This window comes from Parasteatoda tepidariorum, chromosome 3 (genome assembly GCF_043381705.1).
Source record: "Parasteatoda tepidariorum isolate YZ-2023 chromosome 3, CAS_Ptep_4.0, whole genome shotgun sequence".
NCBI classification, from domain to species: domain Eukaryota; kingdom Metazoa; phylum Arthropoda; class Arachnida; order Araneae; family Theridiidae; genus Parasteatoda; species Parasteatoda tepidariorum.
Genome location: NC_092206.1, coordinates 102,251,313 through 102,271,769, shown reverse-complemented (window position 1 = coordinate 102,271,769; position 20,457 = coordinate 102,251,313). Strand labels below are relative to the sequence as shown.

Below are 20,457 nucleotides of genomic sequence, written 5' to 3'. Positions count from 1 at the left end.
TAGGGCACTAAATGCACAAACAGTGAAGGAAAAATATCCCATTCCTTGTGTAGCTGATTTCACATCTGAACTGCATGGCGCCAAAATTTTCAGTCACATTGACTTAGTAAAGGCCTATCACCAGATTCCAATTAACCCTGATGACATTCATAAAATGGCCATTTGTACACCTTTTGGACTATTCGAAAGTACACGCATGTAGTTCAGACTGTGTAATGCAGCAGCTACATTACAAAGATTAATTGACGAAGTCACTACAGATTTACGTAATATTTTTGCATTTGTCGACGACATATTAATCGGGTCTAAAAATCATAGAGAACATATACAAAACCTTAGGAATTTATTTGCAAGATTAGAACAATATGGTCTTTGTATCAATGTTGAAAAATGTACATTCAGTAAAAATTCTATAAATTTTTTAGGCTTTAAATTAACAGAATTAGGATTCGAACCTCTACCGGAGTGCGTACAATGCATATTAGAATTCCCTCAACCTTCCAATTTATCATAACTTCGCAGATTTTTAGTCACGTTTAATTTCTATCGCAGATTCATCCCAAAAGCCGCCGATACCCTTTATCTTTTAATACAATTTTTAGAAGGAATTTCCAAATCCTTACGTACAGAAAAAAAGAAGAAAATCATTCTCCCAAAGAACCAGACTAAATTGTGACTAGGTATGGAAGACATGTACACTTTCCAGCAAAACTGGCAACTTACGTTTGTTATTAACATTATTAACTAAGCAAGGTTGTTTAGTATAAAATATTATTTATCAATGATGTAAATAGTGTAATATTCAAAATTTTATGTGAAATATTATGTCGTTTCAGAGTAAAATTCTCTGTCACTGGGGAGATACTCTGTAGTATTATTCTTAATCGATAATGAATCGATTAAGCAAGATGATTATAAATTTTTTCTTATATGTTGGAAGGCAACAGTCTGGTTGAAAAATAAAACAGCTATGGTGAATAAATATTTGCTAACCTTCTGAATAATTGTGATAAAACAACACTTCATTGGTGACCTGCGGACGTGATATGAAATCGCTCGGATGGTCCACATTAAACAGTTGATTTGCTTAATATAAAAACTGCTCAAAGAAAAAAAAATCCGATGAAGTAAATAAAGTCGATGAAGTAATAAAGCCCGGTAATAAACAATATAGAAAAAAAATGAGCGAAATGCTATAAAAAAATGAGCGAAATGCAATAAAAAAATTAGCGAAATGCTATAAAAAAATGAAGAAAAAAATATAATGAGTAAAAATGTTATATATAAATAAACAGCATGAATCAACTAGTAGTATAGGTTCATCGAATTCTATAACAGATAAAATTCTGGAAGGGGAGTAATGTGGCCTAACTACCACTATAAATATTAAATACCAAATCACTAGTATTTAAGACATGTTAACTTGATACAATCACGAAATACCTTTTGATAGATGAAAGTTGACATGGTCATTAATTAAATCCCCACAGCTGTAAACAACTAGCAATTGTGATTATTAGTAGTCATAGTTATTACTAATAGCAATTTCTGTTAAAAAGCGGTTATGATTACTGGTAATCACAACATGAAGAGGTAATTATGATTATAAATGAGCGAAATCATCAACTGAATATCTTTGGTGTCAAAAATAGTGTGGCGATTTTTTAGGCTTCATTTAAGAGAATTAGTACCATTTCTCCATTAATTTGGTGGTTTTTAGAACAATAGTTTTTTTTAAAATTTAAATTAGTAGCTATTATTAAAATTAATTAAGGTGACAATAATAGTATGGCGATTTTTTACGTTTCTTCTAAACCATTCGCACAAACTTATGTTTTTAGAGCTGTTTCTCCATTCATTATGCTTTTCAGTACTTTTTTTTTCATTTCAATTACCGTAGATTTTAAATTATTTAGTTTCATGGAAGCACATTTTAAGAATGGAAACTGCGGATAGCTTTAGGAATACCAATTTGACAACGCAGTCCACCCATGCTACTGCGTTCATGAGTTTATATAATGCGAATATAAAATGATTACGATATAAAAATGTAAAATAATACGAATATAAAATAATACTAATATAATGTAATACGAATATAAAATAATTAAATATTAAAGAACGTGAGATAAATGCCTGGGATTTATAAGCTAGAAAACAGCTCTGATGTTATCTTAAACATATTTTTTAAAAAATCAAATAAACAGGATCGTCAGCAACAGTTTAATTTTTATCAATTGTAATTATAAACTAATGAAAAAATCTTATTTTTCAAACGTCTTCTTCGTAGAAACTAATTAAATTTTAAAATGATTTTTAGCCCACTGTCCTAAATCAGGCACTAACGGTTCAAGAGTCGTATGAGAGAGAGAGAGAGACTTACAAACTCGTCATTTTATAATTATAGATTTATCAAAATTTATGGAAGATTATTTCTGTGGGATGTAACACATGGTGGAAGATAGTTTCAAAGTAGACAGCATTAGTATTGCGTTACAGTTGAAATCGGATCACTCTAGTGAGTCAGAAAGTAGTTGAAAATGTGATGGCGGTTGGAAAGTGATTGCATTTTCATCAGGAACAGAAAAGCAATCAAAATGCTCCGCTCTTATTGGTATGAAATCGAGTTCGTAAAAACGCTTTGCATAGATGGTGAAAAAACTTCAGGAGGGGGGGGGGTGAAGATAACTATGAGCAGGAATAGGTATTATGTAACAAAGTTCTTTTTATTTAAAAAAAATGAAGATCTAATCTTTAACACGGAATCGGTTCCATCAAGTTTAGCACATCGATAACACGCTGTGCGACATAACAAAGTATATAAAACTCATACCTTTCTCATTCAAATTCTTTTTGAATCAATTTATTTAAGGAAATCGAAGCACTGGAATCATTCATTTTGGAGAAGAGATAGCTTATCGCATTCATTCCAATTCATTTTATTTTTGTGTTATTGTTCGGAAACTAAAAAGCGTAGCTTATCATTTGGAGCTTATTTACGGGTCACTTCAAGTTCCTTTTCATTTCTAACTTTTGTGTGCTCAGCATTCGGTGCAGCAGAAGAGCAGGCGAATGTCAAATGTGACCGAAATGGGTGCTGCAGGTGGAGAAGATGCTACGGAGATCACCCCCCTCGTCGACACAAGATCACCCCACTATGTGTATTCCTACCAGGATAGGTAATGTCCTCTTTTGCGGTTCTTATTATTATTATAAATATTAAAATGTGGACGTGAATAACATTTTTGTCTTGTTAAACAGTTATTCACAAAAAAATGTCCAACATGAATGCATGCAGGTTTGTCCCCTACTGTATTGCATTCATGTTTCTTTTACTCGAATTCAATTGAAGTATAACTCTTTCATCTTTCTAAAAAAGGAAACGCAGGGCACATCATTTTCAGGAGCAACCTTGGCATGGCAAACCTTGAGACAAACTTTTTAAAGATATAATTTTTTGAGTTAAATGATTAAACAGTTTCATAAAACATTATTATTTTACACCTTTAAGTATGCATCGTTTATTAATCTACTTTGGACACACTGAAATGTTGTTGCAAAAATTTTAAATAAATGAGCCAAGTTCCAGAAAAAGTTTCGGAGATGCTAAAAGAGTGACATTCAGCAATTTTAATTATATATATATATATATATATATATTCAAATTTTTAATAGTTTTGTGAAAATTAAAATATTTTTTGTGGAATTTTGTTTAGCGAGTTTCAAGAAATTTTTACTGGTGGGTAGCAATTTTTATTACGTAAATTATTTTCGCATAATGTTAAAATTATTTTGCAAATTTTTTTCTCATAATCTTAATATTAAAAAAAATCAAGAAGGTGTTTTTTGTTTTTGGTCAGTGAAAAAGTAAAAAATTGTTTCTAGCCAATCTTTATAGCTTTTTCAATAGCTTTTTAATCTTTGGTCAGTAAAAAGTTAAGTTTCAATTTTGTTTCAAAAGCTTCAATTTTTCAAAATGCTTCAATTTTTTTATGGCACAAAAATAAAGATTTTTGACCTCAACTTTTTTACATAATGCTAAAAGTAGTCAATGTAATGCTTCTTAACATGATAAAGCTCCAAAAAGTTTTTTAACTTTGTTTTTAGTCATTTGAAAAATAAAAAATGGTCTTTAGCCCAAATATATCAAAAATATTTTCAAGAAAAAATAGCTAAGTTTCCGATATCATCAATGTAAGTAATCAAGGGTTTCAATGTATTAACAGAAGGAATAAATATAATATAGAAGGGAATAAATGTAATAAAAAATTCGAATTAAAAGATTCCAAATTTAATGTTTTTTTTTTCTTTTTTAAAGAGCTGCTTATTATGTTTCAAATCCTTCTTTGTCTTTACGATTAACGAAATATGCTTGCATAAAGTTATAATAAGTATATATTTTATACATTTTTTATCGGCTCTTTTAAGGGAAAAAAAAGATGAATGAGGAGCAACCCCGGAAGTTGATGAGTGGAGCCAAGTAGTGCGATAAAAACATATTTTGGCTAAAAATTACTTTTTTTCTACTGATCAGGAGCAAAAAAAAAACATACTCTTGATTTTTTTCACATGGAAAAATATGATATTTTACATTATAAGAAAAATTACATTATGGTCCAGAAATTCTCAAAACCAATTTTATCGCTTTACAAAAAGACCTTTTCTACAAAAAAAATTTCAGGAAAATAAATTACATGACGGTAACGGATATTGGTCAATTTCACTTCAAAAAAAGCCTGATTTAAAGTTTTGAGGAAAAAATCCATAGAATTTCTAAAAATTATCAAGCGTTATTTATCTTAATTAAATGAAGCAAACTCTTTATTTTTTTACTTTTATAACATGTATTGCGATGTCGAATAATATTATATATTATATCAGAAATCAGAAAAAAACCTCAAGAATATATCAGAAAAAAACCTCAAGAATTTCTGAAGTCAAAAATCGCGAGGATAGAGACCTTTAATCATTAAGTCATCGAATTCGAACATAAATTTCTTGAAAAAATTTGATAGAGTGACAATATTTAAGGCATTTTTAGTATTCTTTTAATGTTAACATCTTGAATGGTGTTTTGATTTTTTAAAAGGTATCGATATAATATAAAATGCACGCATGTTGTTTAACTTAAAATCAACAAAATTATTATCTTAAGAGGAAAACAAAGTGCGATCCTAAAAAAAAATGTTTTAGATCCGACGCTTCTGCTTGTCTAGTCACCAAAACACAACGCAATGTGTTTTTAATTTTTATGGCTTAAATAAATGTAATATTTTTATTTCATGATATGAGCATTAACAACTGCACAATAACCGGCAATATATATTTGCACCAAAATCAGAGTATAAATTACGTTGTTTATAGTCACGAGGAAACGATGGAGAGAGAGATCTTGCAGATGGTGGAATCCCATGATCAATCGTCTACTGTTAATGAGAGGAGGAGCTGTTGCTTCTCGGCCATCAGAAGGAACATCAAGCTGACCCTTCTCACCATCATCATGCTCTTCTGTGTCGTAAGTGTTTTCAATTCCTATTTCAATGTTTAGCAAAGATATTATTAGGACCTCGAGTGAGAGTCATTCGGAACATTATTAATCTGTTCTAGACACACTGTTGTTACCATCAGGAGCAACAGCTTATTGATCTCTTGAAAATATTATGGGAATGGCTTTTAAGATGTTTCAAAGTAAGCACAACTAACCGTGTAGTGTTTGGCTTTGAACATTTCAGTAACAAATTTTGAAATTCATTTTTGGAATGCTCTTCAATTCTGGAGTTCTAAATGTCTTTCGACATCCTTTAAACCTTGTTATTTAATCAAATTGTTTAGTTGCGGAGGATATGGTAAGGAATAAATTATCTTACCATTCGGACAAATCGCTCGCAGATATTTTGTTTCCAAAACTGAAACATTTCATGAAGTAAAAAGATTTAAGAATGTCGGTGGACATTAAGAACGTCAAAATGGAGGAGCATTCCGACAGAGGAATTTGAAAGTTGCTTTTAAAATGTTTAAAGCCGAGCACAACACGGCTGTTGGAGGAAGCTTTGAAACATATTAAATAAATATATGTCATTTACAAGACTTAATAGATGAAAGTTGAAAATAAATGGAAGTTCCTTGCTGTTTGAGGAACAAATAGATGGGTGCGTATTGTTGACAACCATTTTATAAAATTTTTTTCGTCACAAGGTTGAATTCCTTTTCACGTGGTTGCCCGTTTTTTCTGATCGCTGAACATAAAACGATTACAACTTATTAACTATTCATTTAATCGTCTCGAAATCAATCTTACTCAATTGAGCTTAAAAATATATCGCAAACAATGATAGCATTATCAGGTACATAAATAAGTACAAGTATAAATATAAATCCCTTGTAGGTTCTACTAATTCGATCTTCTCAAGAGTGGTCTCGTTCAATTCAGTGTGAAAAAGTAGCTTATCTAGGGAAAAACTCAATTCTCTTCCTCAGCTACCCCATTTTTCTCAAAAAAAGGGCTAAGCTTATAGAGGGGAGTTTACACTCAGACACTCAAGTATCATTTATAAGAGCGTAACAAAGCTTTCTTTGTAAAAAAATTCTGGGGTAATAATTTTCTGAAGAAAAAATCTGATTCTACTGGACTATTTAAAATCAGAGCTTTTCAGAGTAATAGAAAGTGTTCAAGACTAAGTTTAAAGTGATGGACATCTAAGCAATCGTGTCCAGTTTAAAAACGAAATAACGCCTCAGCAAGACTCGCACGGGTCCTTTCCTCACATCTTCGTTTAAAAGGTAGGAAGCAAACCTCTTTTTTAATTTCAATTTAACCAGGAGCTTTGCAGTTTAGATTGGGTGATTTTTTTATTTCTCTTTCTTTGCAAGGAAGTCAGCAATCAGACTCCTCCACACTACAATAAGGCCTAGGGAAATTTAGTCTGATTAACTCATCGGTTATTTCTTAATTAGCCCAAACGGCTAGAAGCAGATTGTAATACGCTTAACTATAAGATTGATTAGAAAATTTGGAAGACTTTTACTTTTCCAATTAGCCAGAAATTTCATAAAATGCTGACAGCGTGTGCTAAGAGCCGAATTTTTCAATTAGACTACAACACTTACATTAACAATTTGTTAAACCAGACTTTTAGGAACATGATATTGGCTGAAAAAGGGAAAGACTGGTCTCTCTGGTTCGATTTCTTTGCTACTGTATTTCAAAATTCAGTAAAAATACCAAAGGTTGTGTAATTTTAAGCACTATTTTAAATACAGAAGTTTATCATGGCAATAATTCATAATAGCATATGAAAGTGGTATTATAGAGAACTTGTCTTTATGAGTAAATGCACTTTTTAGTGTTGAAATATTAATAAAAAGACTTGAAATCGGCATGAAACTGAATGTTGATCTTAATAATAAGTTATCAAGAAAGATAATAAGAGAGTAGGGTAGATGAAGATCAAGGGGAAAAAAGTGGTATATGTACATAAAAGCTGATTCTGATAAAAATGAATTTCAAGGCTTGAGAATTTTCTGGAGCAATCATTTCCTTGAAATCCCTAAAAATAAAATTACACTGTCCAGTTATGTGACCACCCGTCAAAAGCCAGAAATAATCACCTTTCGCAAAGAGACATTTGGAGACGTGCAGGAAAAGAGTCAATTGGTTTCGCTTTGAAAAAGTTCACTGGATTGCTGCTCTATGTTAAGTGGTTTAGAGCGCGCTAAATTGAATTTGCGAATCCAAGTTGTTAAATTTAATGTTGAGAGAAAATAGAATTCAGAAACTAGAAAATTGGATTGAAACTGTTTTTTTTCCCCTCAAAATATTACCCCAATCAACATTTTCTGACTAAGCACTTTTTTCACTATACTTTTATTCTTTGTCTAGGTGTGGACAGAAATCAAATGCCCAAGCAGGGCCCATCTACAAGTAATAACTCTCGGGAAAGACCGATTTTACACATTTATGCTTTGTAAAAGCTTAGTAATTCTTTAAAATGCACGAGATAGCGTTCCAGTCATCATTTTTTTTTATTGCGAAAAGAGAGCATAAATCGTTCTTTCTCTTCCAGCAAAAGACCCTTTTTTTAAAAGTGATTGGCAGGGGATACTAAAAACAAAAGAACTTTTTCTTGTTAGAAATGAGATAACTTAATCGGTGGTCTTGACACACTGCTTTATAAAAAAGATCTTGAAATTATAAGTCTCAAACGATATTAGCTTTTCGCTTTTCTATATTAAATAACAATGTCTTCCAGCAAACTCTTGTCACTTAACATTACTCACAGCAGAAATATGTATTTCCTTGAATCTTCTTCGTTATAGCGGGAGGCCAGTAATTTTTTAATCGATATGGATTTACAATATTTTTATAGTTATTATTAGCATTTTAACAGTAACTTGGAAATGTGTTATAATAGCTGAGTAATATGTCTTTCTTGTTATATCGAGGTTTTACACTGTGTTCCTACAAAAGTCGCAAGATGTTTCCTTACATGGTCACTGAGTGAACAACTTTTTTTTCGTTATTTAACATAATAATTGTCCGTAAAATTTAATGGTTAATTGTTTACATAAATCAACTGTTGATGGAATAGTTACTTAATTTATTATTTGAATAAGTAAGCATTGCTTCAAATATTTTTTCGTTTAGATTAAAATGATTTAATATCATATTTAAATAACTGTGAAATATAATATTTAGTCATTTTAATCTAAACAAAAGAATATTTGTTGTAATTATTATTTATTCAAATTAAGAATTCCATTCGCTTCAAAATCATACAAATAGGAAATAACGGTTGACAAGCTTCAAGCGCTCAAAAATAGGCTCCCATTTTACCGATGCGAATGAGAAGAACGAAAAGGGATTCTATAAAACTTAAAGTTGCCTACGAAAAATGGAAAAAGTAAAGGTGAGAAACGAAACTGGAGGAAAGTAGCCGAAAGAATAGCCGAGAGAGAAAAATGAAAAACAGAACAATAAAAGTAAAACCACCGTATCCGGAAGTAGAAAATCTGGGTAAAAGGTATTTCCATGCGCTATGGAGAGGTGCTGAGAATTTAATGTCGATAACAAGGGTATCAGCATTTATAAGAATTTAAGAAGATTCCAAGGCATCAAGATGAGCTGATGTGACTGGGGTGGAAATGATTCGTATTGTCGAAATTGACTTTATGCCCAAAATTCCAACAATGTGCAGCAATTGATGATTTCTCGAATTCTTGATAACGGATATTGTGTTCCTTAAGTCTAAATTTTAAAAGGCGTCTAGTTTGTCCGATGTAGCCAGTGACGAGGAATGAGTCTCCAGCGATTAGTAGAAAATATTCAAGAGACTTTTATTTAGTTTTGTTAACAGGTCTAAAAATGACTTTAAAACTAAAACGGAAGCGGGTGAAAAAGTTCTCTTTAAGGATTAGAAGAAGGTTTGGGTTCAGCAAGAGCTGAATCAACTATAGAAGGGTTGAATGTACGGTTAGCCTCTAGCGAGTTAAGTTCAGTGCAAAGGCTTAGTGAGCGGAAAGTATGAGATGCATAATGACGATAAGGAATGGACATGGGGGGAGATGCGTTAGTTGGGAAACAAAATCATGGGAACAGCATAGATATTGTTGAGGTGGTATACACTAAATAGCAAGCAAGTTTATAGCTCGGGGTAACAATGTTCGAGGTCTAAAAGCAAGTTGTGAACTTTAAGAAGAGAATGGAAACGAGCACAATAGAAGAAATGACGTTTAGTGTAGTCCGAAAGAGTCCTTTTTATTTTATTCTTAATAGCAGCAGTAGAATGAGAAGGGTGTAAGAGCTAAAATATTCTCAACATAATCAGATTTATTGAGTAATATTATTGTTTGCGTTTCAAAAATATTTTACCATGCAGATCACTAAATGTTATCCATTTTTATTTTGCTTCAATCTATAAAATTAAATTTGATAAATTTGATCATTTGAAATATAATTAACCATTTAATACCTGAGCGTTCAAGTTCACTGTAGGAATGTCATAATTTAGAGATATAATTTCTCTTTTACAAGTTTTATGACATACTTTACTGTCTGGATAATTATCGTCTTTGTAATGATAACGACTTTACTGTAAAACTTAATTGAAGATATAACACAAAAAAAATTATTTTTTTATAGCTTCTGGCTTACTCTTTTCATATTACTATTAGAAGCATTATACCTTTCATCTCCTCCACTATTTACAGAATAAGGAATAAGTGCGATATGGTGTACAACTACGAAATTTAACTTTGAAAGATGCTGAAGTGTTTGAATATGAGAGCCCGATTTTTTAAAATTTCTGATTATAATCTTTTATATAAATTTTTATTTTTTATTTTAAAAATTTACAGTTTTATCGGAATGAAATTTTGATAACAGTTGTTGGGATTTCAGAATTTCTAGCAAATATTTACTTTAAATTTGGCGAAATATTGACGGTGTTGACATAAAATATCAAATTAAAGAGATTAAAATGAGTGGCATACAAGGTTTCTCGATCCATGAGCGCAATTACATGTCTGGACTGCTATTCATTGTTGCATAGTAACAAATTTAAATTACCATCGACTGTAATATTTATTTATCACCATGTTTATCAGTATGAATTGTTTTAGTTTTCGAACCTAAGAGCAAGGCAAGCTAACATAAAAAAGTTAACTAAATAAAATTAGATCTATGTAAAACTCGCATAATAATATAAAAAGTTAATTTAAAAACATGCTATAGCGCTCCCTTTTCTTGAACCTTACGAACTAACCACTATTACTCTTTTCAACAAGACTACTCATAGCACCCTCTGTCGCTTTCATAGCACCCTCTGTCACACAACTTTCTACTTGAATTTTGTATTGTTTGTAATCCTATGTGTAGTTAAGTGAGAAAATTAAACAAAATTTAAAATTTTTACTTTAAAACTTTTGTTAACTCCTTTATTAAAGCCATTTGAGCTAAAAATAAAAACACATTTATAAAGCAAATATTTTTAGTTTGAGCATAGTATTATGTTTTGCAAGTAGTCCCATCTAACTAGTGTGTTGATTCGATTTTTGTTTCAACCGGAAAGAAACTAAGAGTTTACTCAATTTTTCGCCCATAATTTTGTGATTTTGAAATGAACTAATAAAATGTAGATATTTTGGCAAAGTCCCATCATTTTTATGGGTAAATGATTGCATATAAGCTTCAGCTAATCGTCCACATGTCTATAAAATAATACTCATGAATATAATATTCAATATAATCCTGAATTGGTTGGATTTTCAAAGATAGATAGAGATCCTCAATTACGAGAGTTGTTTAGTTGTATACTTTTCCTCAACTTTATTCCTTTCTGAAAAATATTTTTCCACTAATTTTATCTGTAGACAAATAACTTCATAAATGTGGGCAACAATAATGTGGATTCAAAATAAGAGACTGGGAAGCTATTTTCTTTTGTGCCTTTGTTCATTTAATTATTTCCCAATGAGGTAGTTTTAAGCACAGAATAAATAAGCTCATTAATCTATAGGCACACAATTTCAACACTTCTTTACAGTTGGTAACATTTCGAAAATCAAATTCTCCTTCTCATCAAAAAAAAAAAAAAAAAAAAATCTAATTTTGGGCAATAACGATTTTTTTATATGTCAATCAATCTCAGGCACAAAAATATTTTAACATAAAATTGCTAGAAAAAAGGGTAGCCCAACGAAACGTTAAATAATAAAACGAAGACATTTATTATTATTATATGCGTAGGAACAAAGTTATTCTTAATTCCTAAAACAAAACTTTAACACTGAAAATCAGTTTTCTATATTACTGGTTATTTAGATTGCAGTACAGGGAAAAAGTGATAATAAATTAATAGTATGAGACGTTACGTTAAAATGCTGCGTTATAATAAAAACAGCAGAAGTGGAAAAAAAATTCTTCTCAATTCTTAGAATTAAAAATATCGAAAAAATTATGAAATTGATTTGTCTGATTATAATTTTTATTAATTATTTTTTTAAAGAAAAACAGAACTACAAAAACTTGCGGTTCAGTATTAAGTAATCTAGTTTTCCAAATTTCGTTTTTCCCTTTGTCTTCCAGAAGATAAATTCGCAAGCCATGTGCAGAAACATGGATTCTAAAATTTAAGAAATTTGTGTTTAAACTATTTCTTATAATGAAAAATACCATAATATAATAAAAATATGATTTTATATCATTCTTTATCATATCTATACAAATTCAAAAAAAAAAAAAAAACTTAGGAAAATACACTTCTGAAAAATATTCTGACGAATATTTGACCGATTATTTAACCAACTGAATTTTTGACAAAAGGGCCAAATACTCGTTACATCCCTTATCTAAAGGCGATATGATTCTAACCTGAGAAATTCATGAAGTGGCAGGAAATGAGAATTTTTGAATTACTCACTGTTTGTAGTTTTGATTTCAATTTTTTGTTGCTTAAGTGATCTTTTTCGATAGAAAAAAGATAACGCTTGCTATATAAAAAATCTAATAATTAATAAAATGAAATAATAAAGTACGTTACCAAATAAGTATTAAATTTTATCTCGAACTGTAACAGTTTTGCTTTTATTTTAGGCTTCTGCTTAAAACTTATAAATTTTCTTCAATTAAAATATTTAATTTGAATTTATATTACTTAATTATGTACTAAATTTTTTCCTACTTTCATTCTGTGAGCATTGTTTTTTTTTCTAAGAATTTATTTTTAAAATGAATTTTTGCACTGCGTGATATGATAAAAAAAGCATTTTTTTTCTCCAATGTTTATTTATTTATTTTGATAAATCTATTGTTGATATGATGAAAATTGCAATTTTTTTTAAAAAAGAAGTATTATTTTTTCTTATTTTTCAATGAATTCTAATAATTGAATGCTTTTAATTTTCTACAAATATATTACTAAGTTTACTGATACAAGGAAACTAGAACACTAATGTTTAAATAACTACATTTGCAGTTTACGTGTCTAAATACATGTGCGGCCCTTCGTTAGTCAACCTGCTGGGCAAGTGGCCCTTCACTCAAGAAGGTTGTGGATCCCTAAGTTAATGGATGTTACATTTTCGAAATTTAAAAATAAACAAAGCGTTTTTTTTTTAAAATCAAAAATGATATTGGTTCTTTTAAAGGTCATCAAGTCTTTTATATCGCTTATTTAATCAAAAGCTAATTTTTGAGAAGGATCATTAAACAACTCCTTGACTCCATGGTAAATAAAAATTAAAACAATATCAAATCAATATCAGAGCAATATCAAAAGAAATATCAAAATAACAGTTTACGGAAACATAAGTGCATACTTTTAGATTTAGTTTCTTTTTCATTTTACAGGTTTCTCTGAGTTTTATTAAAGTCCATAGCCATGATTGGAATTCTATTGCTCTGCTTAAAGGTAAAACAATCAGTATCCTTTAATTATTTTCAGTGCATTTCAGTCAGTACAGCAAAACTAGAACTGCAATAATTCATATTTTTTCTTTTGGAATATTTTTCTTTTTTCAGAAAAATCAAAATCTCTCAATATGAAAGGCTTTCAAGAAACGTTTCTGTAAGAGAGGACAAATTAGAAAAGTGAATGCATGAGAGTGCTTGAATGCACATTTTTTCTAATCAACCACACGGCAATTTATAAATATTGCAACAAACGAACAACTCTTTCATACTTCAAAGAGCTAAGTAATCATTTAAATGAAGAAAATTTCCGATGAATTGTGAATGTAAGAACTTACTTCATTTTCTCACATTCATTCAATTTATAGAAAACTGCAGTCTCGTAAAACCTGTCCATAGCCGTGGTTTGCTCTTACTAACAAATCCTTGTTTATAGCACAAATGTATAGCTTTATTAATTAAGTTGTTTGTTTTTACATTTCTTCCAAGTATCTGCTCTAAATTTCTCATTGGTTTAATAAAATTTGACTTGCGGATGGTTCTTGTTTCCCCTGTTAAAATAAACTAAAATTTCGCTGACTAAAAGGGCTATATCACAGATAAAAATAGCTGTTAAATTTCCTGCCTAGGTGCAATTTCTTAAATCAGCTAAACCAAACATATATTTAAACTTTGATTTAAACTTGAAATATGCGTTCAAGGTCAAGATACTTTCTTCTATCGCTGAACATTGCTAAAGATTAGATATATTAGATAGATTGAATATATCAATCATCATTTTGAATCTTCTTCTTCTAAAATCTCTTACTTGGATTTTTAGGCATCAAAATACAGAATGTCATCAATTTAATTACTGACATAATGAATATTAAGGATTAAATGTTAATGAATGATAATCACTTTTACAGCATTCTATTTTTTCTTAGAAATTAAGAACAATAATCTCAAACACAATTTTCTCCTTGCTATTAGGAGCCCTAGGAATAGGAACGTGCGTCATTTCTCTCTTGGCCATCTTAACTCATGGTCTGTCGCTGTCCCTAATCCTTCTTCTTCTTCTTATTATTATTATTATTTTGTATTGCTGTGAGTTTTGATCTTTCAAACATTGTCTCGTCAAACGGGCCAAAGTCAATTATTTCGGATAACTCAAAATGTTTGACTTCCTCAGACACCACTAGTTTTCAAGCCATGCAATAAAGCTGCTTTCATTATTCTTATAAGTAATCATAACACTGGTCAACAAAGAAAAAAATTTTTTTTTTTCATACCTGAAATTTTAAAACGAATTTTAGCTACAGGGTAACAAAAAAGTATAGGGATCACCTTTGTGGCTATCTACCACTAAAGTTTTAAAACCTTTTTGCATATATAGCTTACTGATCTAAAGCTCTGCTATTAGACTTTCAATTGCAATACTATTTCATAAAATCACAAAAATGTCTTTGAAGAAATTTGACGAAAAGCTAATTGGTCAAGTACAAGCATTTTTAGAACTTCGCTGGAGCCACAGGATTATACAAATCCATTTTAAAAAGAAAGGTATTGCGATTTCACTCAGCCATATCAGTCGCATCAAGAATTAAAAACTCGGATCGATGCAAAATAATGCAAAGCCAAAAAGAAGTGGACGGCCAAGCAAATTGAAGAAATCAGATTTGCAGAAGCTTGATAAGATGACATCAAAACCGGATCCACCAACACAGGCAAGCCTGGCTAAATCTCTTAACGTGAGTCAGCAAGTTGTAAGATATCAACTAAAACAAAAGTTGAAGAAAAAATGCAATAAAAAACCTAAATGTCATCATTTAAGTGAGAGATCGGTGCTGATTAGGAGGCAACGCTCATGGCCCCTCTACAAGCTTCTCCGTAAGGACAGATGGCGAAAGTTCATTACAACTGATGAAGCTTGGATCTATCTATCTGATACCAATGCTAAATCTAAAGTTCAATATCTTAGTCGCGGGCAGAACAGACGAGACTTGACACCATCAACCACGGTGCCTCATCCCAAAGGCGTAATGGTTTGGATGGGCATATCCGGCCATGGTGCGACCTAACCTCGGTTTGTGAAACCTGGGGCCAAAATAAATTCTGAGTATTATATACAGAAGATATTAAAGCCCTTTCTTAAGGATTATTACTGCAGATTTTACCCTAATGGTGATGCTGTGTTCCATCAGGACTCTGCCCCATCGCATGCATCTAAGGTCACCCAGAAATTCTTAACAGATCAGCAAGTGCAATTCCTGAGACCAGAACAATGGATTCCAAACTGTCTTGATGCTGCACCATGCGACTATTTCCTGTGGAGACATCTGAAAAACAAACTGAATAAGCGAAGAATTTCTACATTGAGAGGCCTTCAAAGAGCTATTAGAGAAGAGGTGAAGAAAATCCCCCAGGAAATCATTTTGCGGGCTTTAAGGGGTCACAGTACCCAAAAAATGACAAAAATACCAAAATTTTTTTTTTATTGCTTATAATAAAACTTCAAAGTATTTCAGATGTACAGAAAAAAATTCATCTCTCAATCTACATTTTTAAAAAAGTTATGAATGATTTTAAATTGTTCTAATACAGAAACTTGCTCAGCAGTCTGACTTTAAAGTGCTTTTTCGCATAGATGATAATTTTGTGTCTTAATCTTAATTAANCTATTATGCCGGAGGTTGACATATTGAGAAGCATCGCTGAATTTATGTAATAAATTTTGGAAATATAAACATTCAAAAATGATCCCTATATTTTTTTGTTACCCTGTATATTTGGGTTGCTGAATCTAAACATGAAATCAGTTTTTCTCGATCAGCTCTACATTTTTAGATAATTTCACTTTATCAGTCAATGTTATTTTCTATTCAATACCTTCAAGTATGTGTGCCGTAAAATTTATACAAGGATTGGTTCTTGTATACTTGACAAATTGTCAGTCTTATTTTTATAATAATTGAATTCAAATAATATTTATGAGATAATAATATTATTATTTTATAAATAAATACTATTACTATAGTCCAATTGTTATAAAAAGAGACGCTATGGGCTATGGCAACTATAATTAACTGGACGGCATATTGTTAATATGTAGGATTTAACTTTCTTATTAACCGTCTGCCGTTCGGTTAGTTCTAGTTAGATTCTGTATCTGAAGTTACCTTCAAAACCTCAGCTGCAATTGAGATTAGTGTGTGAGTTCGCACCGTGCAGAGAGATCAATGTTGGCGTCGCTTAAAATTTCTGTTTAGTAAAGAGTTGTTATAAAGTTAACCTATAACGTATATTGTTGTTTTTGTTTTGTTGAATAGAAGTAAAATGAGGACAAATAGAAGAAGCTGTGTACATCATCCTGATGTCTTTTGCTACGTTTGTGGAGAATACGCGTTTCTGGAAAACAGAAAAGCTGTTAGTGACTTTGCAAAGAGAGCTTATCTTAGATATTTTGGTTTCTAGGCTTGGTGATCAGGATAAAACCTGGGCACCACATCGGGTCTGCAAAATTTTTTCAGAGCATTTACGACAGTGGACTACCCGGAATATTACAAGAATCAATCGAAAAAACCGCAACAAGTGCACTTATCCTTATTTAGTCGGTGTAAGGTGCTTGATTTTTCAATTGCTAATTTCAACGTTTTACCAGCTACCAGAGCTCTGTGAGGACGAGTATTGTCCCTCTGATCAGCCTTTCGATACCACTGAAGGTGACAGTGATTATGAGGAGACATCATCAATTCCTCAACATTTCAAACCAATATGAGCTAAATGACCTCATCATAGATCTTTCGAAAGAAGCTTCTGAAGTACTGGCATCTAGGTTGAAGAATAAAAATTTATTTGAACCAGAAACCAAAATTACATTTTATCGTATAAGAGAGAAATATATGTCACCCTTTTTCTATCAAAAAGAAAATCTTGTATTTTGTCACGTTAGAGGTCACCTGGGAAAAATTAGTCTTCCAGAATATTTTCCCGATGATAGCTGCCTATTTATTGACAGTTCTAAGTGAAGTTTGAAATGCGTTCTTCAACATAAGGGGAGCAATAAATATGGCTCAATACCAATTGCTCTCTCAACAAAAATGAAAGAAGAATGCGATACCATAGTTTTGGTTTTGAAGAACATAAAGTATCATGATTTGTGCAGACTTAAAAATGGTAAACTTTCTCCTTGGACAGAAAAGCGGCCATACCAAATATCCTTGCTTCCTTTGCCTCTAGAATAGCACAGACAAAGTACATCACTGGATTAGAAGAGAGTGGCCTAAGAGAGAAAACATGGACATTGGGGAAAAGAATTTCATTAATAATCCCTTAGTTGCACGAGAGAAAAATCATCTTTTCTCCACTGCATATTCTCTTGATAAGAATGGATCATGCTCTGCATACATAGGGGAGAAAATGCCTCAGTTGGGTACGGAAAAAGTTAATGCAGAAATATTTGATGATCCACAAATAAGACACTTGATTAAAGACCCTGCCTTCATAAATTCGATGAATGAGGTTGAGAGAAAAGCCTGGCCTTCATTTGTTGCAGTTATCAGAAATTTTTTGGTCAAGCCCAAAGCTGAAGACTACGTTGAGCTAGTAAACGAAATGCTTAATAGTTTCAAATCCTTTGGGTGTAACATGAGCATTAAGGCGCCCAATTTATACAACCGCTTGGACCATTTTCCAGATAATTTAGGAGACACTAGTGAGGAACAAGGTGAAAGATTTCATCAGGATATTAAAATTATGGAGCACCGCTACCAAGAGAGATGGGATAACCATATGATGGCAGACTGGTCTTTAAAACGGGATTGTGCCAAAATACAATCAAGAATGACACGGAAAAGAAGTTTCCGAAGTGTTCAGTGAGTAATTGGCTTAATTGATGACTTTTCTCTTATTTGTATAATATAATAAAAATTCAGTGTTTAGTTTGCTTGTTTAATCCATGGATTTCATTTAAAATAGTAAAACGTATAGTTCACTAAAATGTTATATTTTAGAAACTAGAGCTACTAAGCAAAAACTAATGCTGTATTCGAATTCAGGGCATCAAATTCATGTAAAATCACCTCAAAAAACCTTGGCACCGAAACCACTGTTGACCAGTGTAATTATTACATTTTGATGAAATCCCTTTTATGCCTTTGAATTAGGAACATAGAAAATTTCGGTCATTTTACAACTAGCTACAGAGGATAACAAGTGATGATATCTCATGATTCTAGGAAGTTGAAATTAGCCAGATGGTTTACTCGATGATTCTTAAAATGTGATGAACTTTTGAACGAAAATTTATTGTTACATATTAACTTTTTCCACGGTTGTATACCGACATTAGCAGAATGATAAAGTATTTTAAATTTCTTTTTTCGTTTATTTGATGACCCATTAGCATATTTTTCTATTTACTTTTTCTGAGAGGGAATTATAAAGAATCTTCGGACTTTTCATTACATGAACAGGATCTCAGTGGGATCAGGATAAGTTCAATAATTAGCTTTATTTTCATCCTCTTTTTTCTGTTTTTAAAAGAGTAGTTGCGTTTCAAAAGTTTCCTTTCGTAATTTTTTTTCTTGTTTCAAAATATAGTTTGAACTTTATTTAATAATCCCAAGAATTACCGAATTGACGGCTTATAAGAATTTATGATCTTATTTGAAGAAAACACAAGCCATTTACACAAGTCCACATACGAGGTATAAGTTGGCTTCTTTTAGGCTTTATTTAGCATCTTATGATGAATTCTTAAGGAGCGGGGTTTCTTGGCTGGGGCTTGGGCTTTGGCTTTGACCATTCGAGTCGTAGTTTTGCTAGCAGTTACATCATGAAAAAGCCACGCATTTTCAATGGCTCCCGTTTCTTAAACAGGAATTCTGAAAGGATAATTGATTGGTTGCAAGAATATCCTTAATTTAATCAAACGTCATCCAAATTTTGATACGTTCCAAAGATGACGCCTTTCTGACCATAGGGAATTTTCGGGATTTTCTTAATGCGTATTTTTCTAAGAATTATTACCCATTAACTTCAGGAAATAATATTTTAATTGGCATCTTGACTTTTTAGGGCTCTTCGTGAAAGAACGATTTCTACGTCTTAAAATTAAAAAGAGAAATCTATTTTAAGGTTATGATTAAAGATAGAAAGACTCGTATGAGACATTCTATAATACATAAATATAGATCTGTGTGTGGGTGTGTGTCTATCTATGTATAATGGGGGCATGATTCAGGGAATGAATTATTTACTTCCTTGATGATAGTTTATACATGAATGTGACGGGAGATGCAACTTTTAAGCAGGAACTCATCCATGTGATGGCGAAGGGACCCTTCATCATCGACAAAGATTATCCGGGCTCTCAAGACTACGTGAGTTTCTCCGTCTCCAAGATAAACTGCAATGGAACTTACGTTGTGAGTAACTGATTCATTATACACTCATTCCATTTAAAAAAAACTATGTTTTTAACAGGAGCCTAAAAACATTTGGAATAGAAATTTGTTTAAAAAAATCTGTCGAAATATTACTAACTAATAGGTTTAGATATCCATAATGCCATTTCTAAATCGTGATTGAGAGTACGATTGACGGAAGTGACAAGCCAAGATTTTCTGTATGCTGTAAAGTTCTTAAATCTATTCTATGCTTATTTTAGATACTTTTAGCAATTCTTTTAAATATAATTTTGGAATGATATTAGGGAGAGATTTCCTTACACTGAATAAAATATCTAGCAGCTTTACCTGGGATAAAAGAGGCATTTTAGTAATATTATCGTAAGAAAGCATATTTTACCATTCATATTTGAAGCTACCCAAACTCGAATCCCAGCTATAATGGCTGGTCGATCCTTACTCTACTCCTAGTTCACACTGCGTGAACCGAAATTATCTGTTTGACGGATCAAGGAGTAGAATCGGACTTACCAAAAGAAGTTTTCCTTTTCTTTCTCCCCATGTATCAAAAATGCGTGTTAGTTCCATCAAAAAGTTCCCCACTGAATCTGATTTGCCCCAATGCTTGACTTCTAGGTTGGATACTATTTATATATATATATA

General features: G+C 31.5%; 1 protein-coding gene across 1 annotated transcript in view; it reads left to right on the top strand.

Annotated features, from left to right (window-relative positions):
* Positions 1-2,808: 2,808 nt before the first annotated feature.
* The window catches only part of LOC107437251 (P protein-like), a 78,620-nt gene continuing 60,971 nt past the window's right edge, over positions 2,809-20,457 (top strand). The window contains exons 1-4 of the mRNA XM_016049183.4: positions 2,809-3,179; positions 5,365-5,515; positions 13,346-13,418; positions 19,664-19,812. Of these exons, the coding sequence (XP_015904669.2) occupies positions 3,073-3,179; positions 5,365-5,515; positions 13,346-13,418; positions 19,664-19,812 (480 nt within the window). The 5' untranslated portion in view covers positions 2,809-3,072. The remainder of the gene's footprint in view (positions 3,180-5,364; positions 5,516-13,345; positions 13,419-19,663; positions 19,813-20,457) is intronic.